The 16,632-nt window shown below is 50.1% G+C and overlaps 1 protein-coding gene and 1 long non-coding RNA gene across 5 annotated transcripts in view; one reads left to right on the forward strand and one right to left on the reverse strand.

Moving 5' to 3' along the window:
- Window positions 1-11,437: 11,437 nt before the first annotated feature.
- CORO2B (coronin 2B) overlaps window positions 11,438-16,632 on the reverse strand; it is a 133,575-nt gene continuing 128,380 nt past the window's right edge. For all 4 annotated transcript variants that reach the window (XM_045449291.1, XM_045449292.1, XM_045449290.1 and 1 more), the window contains one exon: window positions 11,438-13,402. In XM_045449291.1, the coding sequence (XP_045305247.1) occupies window positions 13,271-13,402 (132 nt within the window). In that variant the 3' untranslated portion in view covers window positions 11,438-13,270. The remainder of the gene's footprint in view (window positions 13,403-16,632) is intronic.
- Window positions 13,340-15,342, forward strand: LOC123582816. Its single transcript, XR_006704588.1, has 2 exons — window positions 13,340-13,447; window positions 15,268-15,342. It is a non-coding gene; the product is annotated as an uncharacterized LOC123582816 (long non-coding RNA).

Consider the following 16,632-nt stretch of genomic DNA (forward strand, 5'->3'; position numbering starts at 1 on the left):
AAGGCACTTTATTTACATTTAATAGTTTATTAGAAAGGATATAAATTGACAGTCAGAGGAGGAGGTGCATAGGGAGACATCAGAAAGAGTCCCAAGCACAGGAACTTCTGTCTCCATGAAGTTGAGGTGTACCACCCTCCCAACACCTGAATGTGTTCACCAGTATCAAAACTCTCAAGGTCTTGTCCAAGTTTTTACAGACCTCATCCTCCAGCATCCCCTTCCCCAACTCCTAGCAGGTTGTGGGTGGGGCAGAGGTTCTGATCCTGGAATCATTGGTCTTTCTGGCGACCAGCCCCATCCCGAGCCTATCTAGGGGCCCCACCTTAAGTCACCTCATTAGCATAAACTCAAGTGTGATGGAAGGGACTTATTATGAATAACCAAAGATACTATCACTCAGGAAATCCCAAATGCTTCAGGAGCTCTGTGTCAGGAAGATAGACAAAGGCCAGATATGTTTTCATTATATAGCAGTCTCTAAGGAGCAAAGGGTTTCAAGTAACAAATGGCAAAAGATGTAGCCTGGGAGATGAGAGGACCAGATCAAGACAGATCTGTAGATGGCCTTGGAGAATTCTCCTTCATATTAGGGCAGTGGGGAGCCACTAGGGGGTTAAGGGTGAGAGGCAGTGAAAGGGGGAGATTTGAAAGTTATAAAGGTCACTCTGTTTGGAGAACTGATTAGAAAAACAAGCCTGGAGTCAGAGAGGCTAGTGAGGAAGCTATTATGGTAAACCTGGTGGAGACAGTGATGGTCTTGGGAGGTCAAGAAGATGGGAAGAAGTGGGTGGGGTCTGGTTGAGCTGGCCCTACTTTGATTTTGGATGCATGGTGACCTCTGTCATTCTTCCAGCAACTATGTTCTTCCTTATACTGTTTATTTTTTGTATTTTAATTTTTTAAAAGATTTTATTTTTTAAGTGCTCTCTACACCCAATGTGGGGCTTGAATTCACAACCCCAAGATCAAGAATTGCATGCTCTACCAACTGAGCCAGCCGGGAGCCCCTACAACATTTATTTTTATATTTATTCCTACTTCTTTTATGCTGTTATTTGGCTTTTCATGCATTTATATCTTTTCAATCCAATAGTCCTTAAGATCTGAAATTATCAGGGCACCTGAGTGGCTCGGTCGGTTAAGTGTCTGACTCTTGAATTAAGCTCAGGTCACTATCTCATGGTTGTGAGATTGAGCCCTGTGTCTGGCTCCACATTGAGTGTAGAGCCTGCTTGAGATTCTCTCTCTGTCTCTGTCTCTGTCTCTGTCTCTGTCTCTCCCTCCCTCTGCCCCTCCCCCGTTTGCATGCTCGTGCGTATTCTCTTTCTCTCTCTCTCTCTCTCTCTCAAAAAAAAGAAAAAGATCTGAAATTATCCCTATACCTAATCCAATTTTAATTTTTTGATTCTTTGGGCCTCAGTTTCCTCACTGTTAATATGAATTTGATAATTCACATCTTTCCTGCTTCGTAAGTTTATTTTGAAAACCTGGTATTCAATGAGCTAAAATGGTAAAGAGTTTTACATAGCATGCAGGTGCAGCAGATTATTATCCTAAAGGAATTACTTTTCTGCATTAGATTGGTACCGCCCAGAGCATATATTGGTCAGGATGCAGTCAGAAAAGAGAGGATAAAAGCTACCATACTCTCTTCTGTGGTTGATGCTTAAATTATGGCTGAAGTTCAATCAATACTAGCTAGATAATACTGACTTCAGCCAGACAGAAGCCTGGAAAAACGTTTATTGTGATAATAGATAAGAATCGGATAGTTGATGATTTCCAATGTCTGCTGGTGTAATCCTAACACCTCAACCAACTCTCCATGTGATGGGTTTGAAGCCCATCCCACAAGGCGGGGAAAATTCAGGCCTTCTCCAAGATGTCTGTTAATTCCTTGGATTTCCATTTCTCAGTGTCGCCTCTGACTCTCAATTTCTTTCTTTGCTGAATTGTGGCCACACCTTTATCTCTATCCCAGAATTGCCCCTGAGAGTTGGATACAACCCCTTCTCTTTGACACCCTCTAGCCCTCCTCCCACAGGGTAGCTTTGTATAGTAGACATTCATTGGCGATTTGGGGAATGGATTACAATGGAGGGCTGGATTACAGAATTGCAGCCACACATCTCTTTTGTGGTTTTTTTAAAAGTTTATTTATTTATTTATTTTTGAGAGAGGCAGAGACAGCATGAGTGGAGGAGGGGCAGAGAGAGAGAGAGAGAGAGGGAGACAAAAAATCGCAAGCAGGCTTTGTGCTGTCAGCACAGAGCCATGCAGGGCTCAATCTCATGAAACTGTCAGATCATGATCTGAGCCGAAACCGAGTCGGATGCTTAACTGACTGAGCCACCCAGGCGCTCCCAGACATCTCTCCTTTTAAAAAGCTTTCCTGGGGCGCCTGGGTGGCTCAGGTCATGATCTCATGATTCTGATTCCACGGGTTCGAGCCCCCCCACTGGGCTCTGTGCTGACAGCTTAGAACCTGGAGCTTGCTTCAGATTCTGTGTCTCCCTCTCTCTCTGCCCCTCACCCGCTTGTGCTCTCTCTGTCTCTTAAAAATAAATAAACATCAAAAAAAGAAACCATAAAAAGCTTCTCCAACTTTCCACTTTTAATCTTTGGCTATTTTGCTTAGTTTTTCTTTCTTTCTTTCTCTTTCTTTCTTTCTTTCTTTCTTTCTTTCTTTCTTTCTTTTTCTCTTCTTTGTTCTTCCTCATCCCCAAATTCTTGTTCACTTCTTAGGCAGAGTTTTTCCAATTTTTGTTTTTTTTGTTTTTTTTTTTTTTTTATGCTTATTTATTTATTTTGAGAGAGAGAGCCAGAGAGAGAAGAAAAGAGAGAATCCCAAGCAGGATCCCCACTGCCAGCTCAGAGCCTGATGTGGGACTTGATCTAACAAACACTGAGATCACGACCCAAAACAAAAATCAAGAGTTGGACATTTGACTGACTGAGCCACCCAGGCGCCCCCTTAGGCAGAGTTTTTTAAGCTTTCTTTGTTTTTTTCCTCTCTACCCATGTCCTTAGGGCCTCACCTTCTACCCCCAAGGGGCCTATGAAGGTATTTTCCTAAACAAAGACACTTCCTTCCCTAAAAGGAACTCTGGTGCCAGCTGATAAAATAATAGCTTCTCTTATCTGCTGTAACAACGGCAAGGTTGCCAAATTGTGTTTATTCTTTGGGAGATCTGACCTTAGTTGGGCCTTCTGGCCAACCGGAAAAGTAATTGGTCTGCACTGGTAATTTAGGTCCCTCCCCCCCATAATGCGATTTGACTTGGTGCTCACAGGTTTGGGAGAAGGGCTGGGTGGTTCTTATGAATTCATTTTATGACGGGCAAAAATGGGGTTTAGAAATGGCCGTTGACCAGACGAATGCGTTTTGAGCTAGAACTTGAACCCAGATTCCAGCTCCTTCAATTCTCTTTCCCTTGAGAGTCTCCCTGAAAATGGAAAATGTTGCTTGCTTGTTAGTCAGGGGAGCTGTTTTGAGAGTGAACTTGATACCCCTGCGGGAGGTCAAAAGAGACATGGATTATTTGGCAGATAGGTTTTACGTAAGTGCCCGACGAAAAGATAAGCTGTCAGCAGATGCTTTTCTTTGTTGAGACTGAAAGGTTAACCCCTTAAGATAACCATCTTGAGGCGTTAGAAGTGGCCTAGGCTGGGGAAGGATCCAGCAGGACTTCTCCAGCCCCACCTCTCAAGGCCTTCTCTCCACCATGGATGCCGCTCCCGCTTCTCCCCCATCCTTCCCCTAGTCTCCTTGGATGCCCATCCCCGCTCCCGAACACCCTCTGGGGAGCCATCCCTGACAGCCAAACACATGGATTGAGTCTCTCTCTCCCAGGAATCCCGCTGGCAATTACTCTCTGCTTTGTACCATTAGCGTGTTCTAGATCAGTGGCTTGCAAACGTGGTTGGTTTCGTCCCTCAGAGACAAACACGCATTTTGCCTTGCATCTTGGTCCACCCACCACCCCACCCTCTCCTTCTCTGCCTCCCACACATAAAGCAGGACACACAGGTACACTACTTCCAAAAGTTCTGCACACAGATACTTACCCTTACCTGGGTGCTCAGTCGGTTAAGCATCCAACTTCGGCTCAGGTCATGATCTCACAGCTTGTGAGTTCAAGCCCCACCTCAGGCTCTGTGCTGACAGCTCGGAGCCTGGAGCCTGCTTCAGATTCTGTGTCTCCTTCTTTCTTTTCCCCTCCTCTGCTCACACTTTGTCTCTCTCTCTCTCAAGAATAAATAAACATTAAAAAAAATGCTGGTTGCAACCCACCAAATTGATATCATGGCCCACTAAGAATAATCCCTTTAATCTAATCTCCACCACACAGTGTGGAATTTGGTTGTACGCTGAGCCCAGCTCCCTCTCGACTGCTCCTGATTCTCAAGCATACTTGGAACTCCCAGAAGCTTCTCACCAGCCTCCTTGCCTTTAGACTTTCTCTCTCTTTCACCGCCACCACCCCCCCCCCCCCGGCTTTTTCTTGAATGCAGATTTCATCTGACTGACCGTCCTGATGCTTAAAAACCTCCTGAGGTTTTCCATTGCTTAAAAGTGCATTTCAAATAAATAGCCTGAGTATAAGGCCCTGTGCAGACGATCTGCTGCTCACCAGCCTTCTTCATGGCTTCAGCAACTCCAGGTCCTTTGTAATTCCCCTGCCAGATGCCAGTCGTTTCCCCTCTGTGACTTTGCACATGCTGTTCCCTGGCTGGAATGCCTCTCTCTCTTCTCTAGTGGAAACTGCCTTCACTTCAACAGCTCAGATTCCTAGAAGGAGGTAAATCCTGCCATTTGCAACAGCATAGATGGACCTCGAGGGCCTTATGCTAAGTGAGATAACCCAGACAGGGAAGACAAATATTGTATGATTATCACTCCTGGGTGGAATCTAAAAATGCTGAACTTACTAGAAACAGAGTAGAATGGTGGTTCCTGGAGGCTGGCAGGTAGGGGACTGCAGAGATGTCGGCCAAAGGGTACAAATTTGCAACTAGGAGATAAAGAAGTTTGGGGATCTAATGTGTAGAATAATGATTATAATCACTGTATTGTACCGTGAAATTGCATACAACGTGGTACTACAATATGTTGTAATACAATACTGTATTATATACTCCAAAACTGCTAACCGACTAGGTCTTTTAAAAAAATGTTTGTTTTTGAGAGAGACAACAAGGATGTGTGCGCATGCACACCGGGGAGGGGCAAATAGGGAAAGAAACTCCCAAGCAGGATCTACAGGATCAGCTTGGAGCCCGATGCGGGGCTCACACTCACAAACCATGAGATCGTGACCTGATCATGACCAAGAGTCGGATGCTTAACCGACTGAGCCACCCAGGGACTCCCAGACTAGATCTTAAATGCTCTCAGCACCAAAAAGAATGACAATTCTGTGGCGTGATGGAGGTATCAGCTAACGCTGCGGTGTGTATCCCTTAAATTCACACAATGTTATATGTAAATCGTATCTCCATAAATAAAAAATAGAGCTCAGGTTACCTATCACCATGAGGTCTGTCTTCTGTGTTTCGATCGCTCCTCTATACAGCTCTGGGATAGTAGTTATGACACTGAATTATAATTACTCATGGACACGTCCGCAGCCCTCAGTAAACCCAAGGCCAGGGACTTGTGTGTCTCAGTCGGTTTTATATCACTGGCACCTAATGTAATGTCACTGTCCAGCGGGTGTTCACTGGAAATTAGCAAAAAGACACTGTTCTCCAGTTTCATATCGTTAATGACATTTCTCCCAATTCTGTATGATCTTAATCTTTCTGGCCATCTTAACAATCCAGTTATTATATACGTGTGCGTTCACACACCCGTGCATGCTGTAGGGGGCGGAGAGGGTAGATCTTGGAAATCAGTCGGTGATTTTGCAGTCCCTGATGTGTGCGGTGCTTTGATCAGATGGGGGGGGGGCACCGAATATGGGGTGTCCCAAATGGAAGGGGACTGGTTGTGCCGGTGGAAGGATTCACCCAAGGCAGAACAAAAGAGCTAGAAGTTTCTTGAATACACTGCAAGGGAGGGGGCAGGACAGCGAAGGAGAGACTGTCGGAGAGGAAGCAGTGGTGAGGGGCTATTGTTACAGGGCAGAATGAGGGAGCATGGGTCTGGGACATACTCCCTTTATTGGTAATCTTAGGAACTGTGCCTGGTGGTAGTTGGTCAGGGCGTTTCGAGGTGGGTCACTTCATGATCCTTTCCGCATTCAGCTCGGTGATCACCGTGGGCCTTTCAGCCTTGCTCAAACCTATTGCCTAAAAGCAGCCTCTGCTTGATATACCTCCCCTCCCCTCCCCCCCAGCCTGAGGTATACATTCTCCAAGGGAAGGTCAGGATTCTGATAGCAGGAATGCATAAACAAACAAAGAAAGGGTCAATACTCAGCGTTTGAGTTTCCAAGCCAATTTTCAAAAATTCACGATAGAGTCAAGACTCTTGAAAGCCGAGAGTTTTGATTGGAAGAGAAAGGGCTCGATGCCGGGTCATAAGGTTTATGCCCCGCACCGGGAAGTTAGGTGAAGACAGCCAGCGTAGCCCGCTCTTCCATAGGCTAGATTAGGGATTGGGGACACCTGGGGTCGAGTGGGAGGAGGTCAGTGGGTGGCGCCAGACCTAGAGGGATCAAGAAAGGCCAAGTCAGCATCAAGGGGATCCAGGGAAGGCTGAGCCAAGGCTTGGTGAAAATCTGCTGCCTCTTTTACTTCCTGCAGGCATCCGTGTGAGCCGTGCCTCTCCGTGGCAGGCAGCTGGGAGCCTCCTGGGAGGACCCTACCTCTCAAGCGTCCAACAGAAATAACCCCCGGCCCGACCTAAGTCTCCTCACCCCATCCAGCTCCTCACGTGAGCAACCTCTTCCGGTCCAGAGGAACAGTGGTGATGCGGTAGGAAAAGCCCCAGCGACCTTACCTGGGGGACCGAACATTACAAGCCTGAGGTTTCATCCCAAGGAAAAACAGTTGGTGGCAAATCCTAGGCTCTTACATGTGTTTAAAATACCTTTAAGCTAAAAAACACTTCCTCTCTTATTGAAAAAAAAAAAAAAAAGAAAAAAAAGGTTTATTGTGGAAAAAGGCAGATATTAAAAAAGAACTGAATTAATGCAAAGGACACCTGTTAAGCTGGGTGCAGCCATGCTGTCCTAGGTCCCCCATTGGGTGGTGCTGGTTTAAGGGAGGTGCCACCCTCTGTGGAGGGCCCCATCTGTGGTCTGTCAGAGGGTGGCTCCTCTCCCCCCACCCCCAGCTCTGGTTCCATTCCTGGGTGGTGTTCTTTTTTTTTTTTTTTTTTTTTTAATTTTTTTTTTAACGTTTATTTATTTTTGAGACAGAGAGAGACAGAGCATGAACGGGGGAGGGTCAGAGAGAGGGAGACACAGAATCTGAAACAGGCTCCAGGCTCTGAGCTGTCAGCACAGAGCCCGACGCGGGGCTTGAACTCATGGACTGCGAGATCATGACCTGAGCCGAAGTCAGCGGCTTAACCGACTGAGCCACCCAGGCGCCCCTCCTGGGTGGTGTTCTAACACCTCACTCTCCCCTTTCCCCCCATCCCCTTCTCCCCCTCCTCCCGCCCTGCCCCCCTGACCAAAGATGTGAAGCCTGCCCTGACTGTTTCCCCAGCACCCCCACCACAGCGCCCCTGGACCACTGGCCTACCAGGCCCCCACTCCCTGCTTCAGGGCTGCCCTCTGATTCTTTCCCCTCGGGGCAGCCCAGAGCAGCCAGAGGGACTCGTCCATTCCTGCTTCCGTTCCTTCCTTGGCTCCTGGTTGCAGCGAGTGGAGTCCAGTCGCCCAGAGCAGGGGTTTAGGGTTTCCGTGGTCTGGCTGCGACCCTTCTTCCTGTGCCCCAGGCCGCTCCTGTCACTCTCATCGGTAACTTCCTGGAGACCACACGGGGCTGGCGCTGGTGAGCCCCAGGGCTGGGCTGGGCTGGAAGTACCAGGCAGCAGAGGTCTGGCCTGAACCCCTGCTCCTCCCTCCCCGCCTTTTCTTCCCTACCCTGTGCCTCCCCAGCTCTTCAGCCGCCTCCTCAGCGCCAAGCCTCATTGAGTTGCAGACTCTCCAGGCCTTCCCTGTCTTTGTCCCTAAGGGAAGGGGGTGGTGAGGAAAAAGCGGCTCAAGGTCGCAGACTAGGTCAAAGGCTGGGCTGGGCTGGGACGGGAACCTGGATCCAGCTTCTTCCCAGCTACTCTGGGCAGGCCACCTCAGAGGAAGGAGGTGTGGTGAGCGCCCTCCTCTGGATGCTTCTTGGCAGCAGCTGAGCTGGGGCAGGGCGGCGGCCAGGCTGCTCTTCCCAGCCTCCCTTCTCCTATACTTGGGGCGTTTCAGATCCTGGCTCTTTCATGTGCCTGCTTTGCCATGAAGTCCTGGTGCCCATGGTTGGGTCATTAATTCCGGGGTGGCGTGGGAGGTGGCAGGAGGGACCCAGCTCAGGAAAAATGGGCCTGATAGGAAGGCCATCAACTGCCACCTGCTGGCTGGATTCAAGCTCCCAGCAGACTCTTTCTGGTCTTGGAATCTTGCCTTAATCTCTGTGACCTTGAAATCCCAAATCTCTGTCCACAGGGTCCCCACCGCCCTCCTCCCACTTGAGGCCTGACCCTTTTCACTGCCCCGTTTCCCTCACTGGGCCCGTTAACCCTACTCATACTAACATCCCAGCCCCAGGATGCATATGTATATGCAGAGGGCTCTGGCAAGGGGCAATGCTTAACCCGAAGGGACTATGTGCTAATGGGGGACAGCAGGTAATGCGGCAGCCACGTCTAAGGGAGGGGCTCTGAGCCAGGAGCTTTGTAGAACCGCTCAGACCTGACCTCCCCTTTGTCAAGTAAGGCTGACCCATTTGTGTTTGTTACCGAATTAACATTCCAAAGAAAGACGGGCTGCAGGTTGTTTCCAAATAGAAACACACATGCACAGAGAACAGAGAGCTTCTGCCAACATCCCAGACAGGGCCCACTTCCCCTCCCTGCTCCACACGCCCTTTGGAGGAAAAGGATCTGGTAATGCTTCCTGTGGTGGAGGTTAAGTGTCTGCTCCTGCTCCGGGCAGCCCCTGTCTGTGCGTGCAGCCCTTCCCAGCAGTAAGGCTGAGAAGCAGGAGCCTTGTGGCGGGAATGTTTTCAATATGAAGTCATTTCCCACAGTGAAGAAGCTCCCACATCCCACACGGTCCACTGGCAACCTGGGAAGTTTGCTCTGTGCCAGAAGAGAGTCTAAAAATGCCCCAAGCCCATCTTGGGATCTCAGGAATCTGGCTGGAAGAGAACCCAGGAGACAACAAATCCCCAAACAACCGCCTACCCCACACGGAAGCCAGCAGAAGGTGAAGCTCATTCCAGCCTCCAGGGGCTCTGTGTCCCACTGGGTGACATGATGCCCACAGATTGACCGCTGGTTGAGCCCTTAAGGGCAGGCCTGGTTCTTTCCTGTTGATGGGTTTCCAGAGCCCAGGACTGAGTAAATTCAGCTACTCAGCATGTGTTAGACGCTTGAAAATTCAAGCAGGTGTTGGGGGGGGGGGAAGGGGCAGGACAAGGGCTTCTAGGCATGTCCAGGAGGGACCTCTCCGTAGAAGAGAAGGGAGGCCAGCCTAAGATGTCCTCACCTGGAGAAAAGAAGGGAGCAGGCACATGGTGGGGAACACGGCAGTAGAAACCTGTTCAAAGACCCTGTCCTACATTGTTATGGTTATCAAAGCAATGTGGTGGGCGAGGCCGTAACTGGCAAGAGGGATCAGTGTAACAGACCAGGCACGGAGTATTTTCTAGTATATGAAGACCTGAAGGATATAAAGACAACCAATGAGAAAGTGATGGGCTGTTCAACAATGCAATTGGGAAAATGGGCTACTTGGGGAGGGGTGGGGGAAATCACATCTGACCCTGACCTTGGACAATTTCCCATGATAAGGTAGTGATTAAAGAGCCGTCCAGTCAGGCTCAGAATTGGGGATTCGGTGGGATAGAGGCACACATGAGACAGATCTCCTTGTCCGTTCTCCTGCTCCCTTGGACCCGGGGAGGGTGATGTCTTGGTCAAGGTAGAATGTATCCTCCTCAGCATATCCCAGCCAGGAGACGGAACTCTCAGTAACTCACGGCGACCTTGATATTTTTTCCAAGCCCAGGACTTCGTGAATTGATCTAGAGCAGAAACTCTAGGGGTGTCTTTCTTCAAACTGATGTTTAGCAAAAGTGCTTTCCTGCACCCGAATCTGCACATGATACTGTTCTGCTGTTTCTCTTCTCCTGACATATTTCTTGTTTGCACTACTTATGCTGGATGCCGGGGGCTCTTGGAGATTTGTCCCATTCTCTCGACTGCTGGCATAATGGAAACTTAAGTGTTAGACCGGGAAGGAACCCTAAAATTGTCCTATTCCCTCATTTTATAGAAAGAGTGAGGTCCAGAGAGGGGTAGCAAATTACTCAATGTCGCACAGCCCTTCAGAGGCAGATCTGGGCTTGGACCACCCCGCCAGTCCCCGGCATCCTGCCCAATGCTTCTCTGCAGCCCTTTGCCATTTCCTCTCCAGCCCTCTTTTCTAAGACTTTCCTTGCTTTCCTGTGGCTCTTCTGAGTTCCCTATGGCATCCACACTGCTACACGTCTCTCCACTTAGCTGCCTGACTACTCTGCTCCGTGACAATCCTGGCTTGGTGAGACAGTGTCTCCCAGAGGCCTGGCGGCTCCCGCCCTTCTCCCCTTGCCTCATGATGGGTCCCCGGCCCTCCTCTCAGAACAGATTCTGCTCGACGCTGAGCCTGGCTGGCGGACCGGAAGCATGTGCGTCTTCTGGCTCCGGGCTCAGAAGATCTGTGTCTTCCCTACTATACCAGCTGAATGACCTTGAACGTGTCATTGCTCTGGATTTGACAGCTCTTCTTGAAAATGGAAATGATATTAGACCATAGCAGCTAGGTCTGCTTTGTAAACTGGAAGGCATCCTTCCAGTGTAAGACATCGGTGTCCCCCAGCCTCAACACAGGGCTTCATCCAGAGTGGATGCTTACCGAGTATCTGGAGAACAGTGGTTCTCAACTGGGGGGTGATGCTCACATCCTAGAGGACCCTGGGTCATATCTGGAGACATTTTTGTTCATCACCACTGGGGAGGGGTTGCTATGGCATCTGACGGGTCCTGCTAAATATCTTACAGTGAATAGGACGGCCCTCACAGAAAAGAATTATCTGGCCCCAAATGTCAGTTAGTGCTGCTTCAGAAGCCTTGCTGTAGATGAACAAAAGTGTCACATTATATCTGTAGATACAGACGTGGCTCGTTGTTCCAGAAAGGCAAGGAGCTGTGGCTGGGAAGCGGACCATCAAGATACCATGGTGACCAAGGGCAGGAGCCACTGGAGTTAAATGAGATGGTCGTGCCCGGGTGTGAGAAGTTGAAAACATTTTATTTCAATTCTATCCTTGGGAGGCAGCATAAATAATCACAAAAGACCACAAAGGTCACCGGGGAAGAAAAAAACGGTCAAGAAGTGTGAGGAGATGAGAGGGGACACTGTCTAGCTGCAGGGGGTGGAGGGCGAGGAGACCCTGCTTTAGCTGGCGGAGAGGGTGGAGGGTTCTTGGAGGAAAAGCCCAAGGGGTGGGGCTTTCCCCGCCCAGGTCACCTGGCGGGGGGGGGGGGGCGCTTAGGGAGCCCTGGCCTCTGTGGATGGATGTGCTGCAGGGCGGCCAAGGGACAAGCAGGTGTGGGGGCATAATGCTAACGAGAGAGGAGTGGACACCCGTTTCTTGACCCCCCCCCCGCAGGCCAGATCTCACCCCCAGACTGTGACTTTTCTGAGAGCAGTGTTTATAGACTCGGTGGGTAGTGGGCAATGAAAGGAGAAAACAAGGGAAGAAAAAAGAAAACGTGTAGAAGACCAAATGAAATATGGCGTCTCAAAGAGTTGCGTGACCTTGGGCCACTCCTGTTTCCTCATCTGCAAAATGGAGGGAGGATGCTCCCTACTTCTTGGAGCGGATGTGAGGCTCAACTGAGACCCTACGTGTCAAAGAACCGCGTAAACTTTAAAGTGCTATACGGACGCGAGGGGCTGTGGTCGTTCTACAAGTGTAAGGCTGAAAGTGGCTGAGACACAAGCGGTGAGGGGCACACGTGGAGCAGCCCTCAAGAGGTCAGACCCCTGCTCTGCCTTCCCCAGGGCCGAGCTCCACCCTTCTCAGCCTCAGCTTCCAGGAGGAAGAGGCCTCATCTGAGGGAGTCACCTGGGGAGTGAGAGCAGAAGGTGGGGGCCAGGAGGGTAGAGGGGCACTGAGTGTGGAGGGCCTCAACTAGGCAGTGTGATACATTGGCATTACTAGTGTTGGGCAGACGGGAGCAGTGGCTTCCGGTTCTCATTCTCCACAGAGACCTGGGCACTGGCGAAGCCCCCGTGGGAGCCACTGGGAAGGGCCCTGGCCCGGAGTCTGGATACACTGGGTCCTGGTCCTGGGCCAACTGTTGACCTTCCGGGTGACTTAGTAAGTCACTTCCCCATTGCAACCCTCAGTTCTGTCCTTTGTGAAACGGGGACACTATTCCCTACCCTGCCTACCTCACGAGTTAAATGGGAGAAGGGTGTTCCAAGAGCTTTGAAGAGAATCATGGGAAGGCAAGGGGTCATTATGGCCTTGGCGAGCAATCCTCTTAATTCCCTGAAGACAAGAGAGAGGGGGCAAGAGACAGAAAAGAGCCGGGCTGCTTGCAACCCTTGTCAGGTGAGTGAGCCTTGTGGGGCTGGCTGCCGGGGAAGAAAGGGAGGTGCGGGGAGGGGAGGCAAAACAGCTGATGCCTGTAATCCAGCCCTTTCTGTGCAGTCCAGCGGGGATGTTGGGAGCCCCAGCGGGGAGTGCCGAGATGTCCCGGCGACAAAAGTTCAAGTTCTGTGAGTACTGGGGGTCCTGGCCTCGCCCTCTGCTCCCTGGTCCATTGAGGACACCCCTCAGGGAGCCCATGCTCTTTGCCCCGCAGGGGAGAAGCTGGCTCCTGGGGTGGCCGCCAAAGGGTGGGTCTCCAGGAGAGGCTGGGGACTTTATTAGCATGAGGTCAAGAGATCAAAGGTCAGCTTCCAGTCCTGGAGGCGGCAGGTGGGGTCCTCAGGCTGTCCCCAGCTCCAGTCCCGGCTATGTCCCTGGGGTCACCGGAGAAGGGGAAGTTAAGGGACGAGTAGAAACCACGGAGAGATCGGAGGTCAGCTTAGAAGGCAGCCCAGCCGGCGAGCTAACAGTTCTTGGGGCTGTTGCGCAAGTTTTTCAGTTCCAGCTGCAGCTGCCGAATGCGGATGTCCTTCTGGGCCAGCTCTTCTTTCAACCGCCGGATCTCATCCTGCTGCCGGAAGAACATTCGGAGGAGCTGGGGTGGAGGAAGAGAGGGGCCAGGGCGGCCGGGAGAGAGCAGGTGAGAAGGCAATTTCCTGAGTGGGTATCGTGCCCGCCCCTGTTCCCCGTCAGCCTCTGCCCTTCTCTCCCAGGCCTCCCCCTGCCCCCGCTTTAGTCCCCGGAGGCTCTTGGCCCTGCAGCATGCCCTTCTCTGGACCCAGCTCATGGCTCCTACTTCCCTGGGGAGGTATGAGAGAGTCCACATGGGCCCCTTTCCCAAATATCTCAAGCTCACCCTTTTACGGGGGCAGACATAATACTCTTACTTGCCATTTGGAATGGGGACATTTATTATTATTAATTTGTAAATGTTTATTCAGTTTTGAGACAGAGAGAGAAAGCCAGCGGGGAGGGGCAGAGAGAGAGAGGGAGACAGAGGATCTGAATCGGGCTCTGCACCGACAGCACAGAGCCCGATGCGGGACTTGAACTCGTGAACTGTGGGGTCATGACCTGAGCTGAAGTCAGACGCTTAACTGACTGAGGCACCCAGGTGCCCCATTTTATTATTATTTTTTAAGTAGGTTTCAAGCGCAATGTGGGGCTTGAACTCACGACGCTGAGATTAAGAATCATATGTTCTATCCACTAAGCCAGCCAGGCACTGGCTTTCAGATTCCCCTGAAAGGGAACCTTTCTAAAAGTCTTTTTTTTTTTTAATCTTTCTTTCTTTTTCTTTCTTTCTTTCAATTTTTAATGTTTATTTTTGAGAGAGACAGAGACAGAATGCGAGTGGGTTAGGAGCAGAGAGAGAGGGAGACACGCAAGCAGAAGCAGGCCCCAGGCTCCGAGCTGTCAGCACAGAGCCCGACGCGGGGCTCGAACTCACAAGCTGTGAGATCATGACCTGAACCAAAGTCAGACGCTCAACCGACTGAGCCACCCAGGCGCCCGCAATCTTTATTTATTTTTGAGAGACAGAGAGACAGAGTGTGAAGCGGGGAGGGGCAAGGAGAAGGAGACAGAGAATCTGAAGCAGGCTCCAGGCTCCGAGCTGTCAGCACAGAGCCCAATGAGGGGCTCGAACTCGCGAACCGTGGGATCTGGACCTAAGCCAAAGTCGGATGCTTAATCGACTGAGCCACCCGGGCGCCCCTATGATTCTTTCTTTAAGTGACTTTTTTTTTTTTTTTAAATCAAATCGGTACTGGTTACATCTGTTCAGAGGGATGATGTGCTATTTGCCCCTGTGCTAAATGATTCCACACACTCCTGTGGCTTCCAAGTTCTCGAATATTCTTTGCCTAACCTTTTGGTCAGGTTTCGTTTAGAACAAAAGACAGCCGTACTGAGGTGTAATTCACATACCATAAATGCCACTCATTGTAAGTGTACAATTAGCAACAGCGAATTTTAGTAAGATTGGGTAAAATGAATTTTAGTAACATTCAGAGGCGTATAACCGTAGAGTCTTCTCTTCTGTGCCACACTTCCAGTTTCTCTTCACACTTAGACCACTGTGTCCACCATTTATAGCCTAAATGTCTAACCGGTTGATCCCAATCGGCGGCGGCGGTTAAAATTGTGGGTAAACCCAGAGTCAGCAGGCTCTGAGCGAGTTTCTTCACAGTAAGGAAGGTGCACGAGCTTTAGTGCAGGTTGTGGTATCTGTGTCGCCTGCTCAGAGACCCTTGAAAACTTTCCTCCAGGTCGGTTTTGGTTCATACAAATCAGTCATAGCTCAATGCTACTTGATTTCACGGCTGCTCACCCCTGCCTCTTCCACGCTGGGTACTAGAACCGACCTCAGGCTCTTGTTATGGCCCACCTGGACTATCGCAGCAACTCTCCTACCTCTACCTTCTCAGTGTGCTTAAAAAGTGTTTTTTTTTTTTTAAGTGGAAAATGCCAAATATATACTAGGGTGGAAAGAACCACACTATGAGCCTCCAAGAACTCATCAACTGGCTTCAAGAAATAACACGTGACCATTTTTGCTTCATCTCTACTCCTACCCAATTCACCTGTCCCGCTGCCTCCAGGAATTATTTTGAAGCAAATCTCATTGGTCCCATGATTCCACCCAACCCCAGGAATCGGAACATCCCCCTACAATGGTACGAAACATATCTTATAGCAATTGTCAGTTTGTCTTTCAAATTTCCCTTCAAGACTGTGAGGTCCCAGAGGTCAGGAATAGTCTTCGTTTGACAAATAATAGTGATGATCGTTAAGTTGGTGTGACAAGAAACCTCCAAGATGGCCGCTGTGTTATCCCCTCCCCTCAAGGGTGGACTGGGCCTAGTAACTTGCTTCAAATGAATAGAAAACGGCAGAAGTGATGGTCTGTCATTTTCAAAAAAACTATGACTTCCATCTTGGACACCTTCTCTTGCTCACTCCGAGGGATACCAGCTGCCACGCTGTGAGCTGCCCTACGGAGAGGTCCATACGGTAAGGACCTGAGGGAGGCCTCTGGCTGATAGCCCACGAGGAACCGAAACCCTCTGTCCAACAACCTGTGAGCGAATGCGTCCTTCCAGCAACCATGAATGAACTCAGAAGCAGCTCCTTTCACAGCTGAGCCTTCAGATGTGACAGCAGCCCAGCTGACAGTTTAACCACACGGCCTCATGACAGACCTTGAGCCATGGGCGTCCATTATGAGATACTATGAGATAATAAAGGTTTGTGGGTTTAAGAACTAAGTTTTGGGGTGATGTTTGACACAGCAATAGATACCTGTACAGTTAGCCTCATTGAGCACTGAATGTGGGCCGGGAAGAGTGCTAGACTCTTAGAAAATACCTCTTTAATGCTCACCGCATTTCATATCCCCATTTTACCACGAGAAAGGTCAGAAAACTTGCTCGGGCACAGCCAGGAAACGGCCGAGCCCGGAATCAAATGCAGTGGAGTCCAAGTAGTCATCTCTACTCCAGTGGCATCGAGCCACGTGCCTGGCACAGGGCAGCCATCTGTGAACCCTGGCTGGGCTGAACTCAGTCCCTGGTATTGACATCAGGGACTGGGGGTACCGTTGAAAGGAGAAGCCTTCGGGGGGCATGGGTAAGACCCAGCTATGGCTGTCCCTGGATGACCTGCCCTCCTTGTAAATGGTACAGAGAGTACTTTCATAAACACAGCCTCTTCCCCGCCAAACAGGAAATTGTCAGACCCCGTCGCTGCCGCGGTGCCAGGGAGGAAGGCCACACCGTAATGCCTGAGGCCAGGCTTTCCTCTGTTAGCCAGGAATTTATAACT

This window comes from Leopardus geoffroyi, chromosome B3, assembly GCF_018350155.1.
Source record: "Leopardus geoffroyi isolate Oge1 chromosome B3, O.geoffroyi_Oge1_pat1.0, whole genome shotgun sequence".
NCBI classification, from domain to species: domain Eukaryota; kingdom Metazoa; phylum Chordata; class Mammalia; order Carnivora; family Felidae; genus Leopardus; species Leopardus geoffroyi.